Source organism: Pygoscelis adeliae, unplaced genomic scaffold (assembly GCF_000699105.1).
Source record: "Pygoscelis adeliae isolate BGI_AS28 unplaced genomic scaffold, ASM69910v1 Scaffold827, whole genome shotgun sequence".
Lineage (NCBI taxonomy): Eukaryota > Metazoa > Chordata > Aves > Sphenisciformes > Spheniscidae > Pygoscelis > Pygoscelis adeliae.
In genome coordinates this window covers 89,704-90,034 of record NW_008825094.1, presented here as the reverse complement: position 1 = coordinate 90,034, position 331 = coordinate 89,704, and the positions used below count along the sequence as shown (strand labels likewise).

The 331-nt window shown below is 69.5% G+C and overlaps 1 protein-coding gene across 1 annotated transcript in view; it reads left to right on the top strand.

Moving 5' to 3' along the window:
• Positions 1-3: 3 nt before the first annotated feature.
• ZNF276 (zinc finger protein 276) overlaps positions 4-331 on the top strand; it is a gene marked incomplete at its 5' end in the record, with an annotated part of 5,244 nt that continues 4,916 nt past the window's right edge. Inside the window, one exon of the mRNA XM_009327000.1 lies at positions 4-112. Coding sequence (XP_009325275.1) covers positions 4-112 — 109 coding nt within the window. The remainder of the gene's footprint in view (positions 113-331) is intronic.

Sequence of the window (331 nt, the reverse complement as noted above, 5' to 3'; positions counted from 1 at the left end):
GAGAACGAGCCGCCGCAGAACAGGGATTCATCTCACTCGCAACTGGACAGCACGGCCTCCTTACAGGAGAAAGCCCTGCCGCAGCCCGTGTCGCCCCTGAGCAGTGCCACAGGTAAGGGATTTGCCTTCTGATCTCCCTCCAGGCCGCTGGGGAAGGGCGGAGAGCCGGAGAGCCGGCCCGGGGAGCGGGGGCGGGGCTGGGCCCCCTCCTGGGGGACCGCTGCTCCTCAGGGAGGACGCAGACCCCGGCTGGCGAGTGCAGGTTGCCCAGAATCGCCTCTCCGACCGGGGACGCTGAGCCTCGGAGGAGGGGAGGGGGAACACGGGGTCA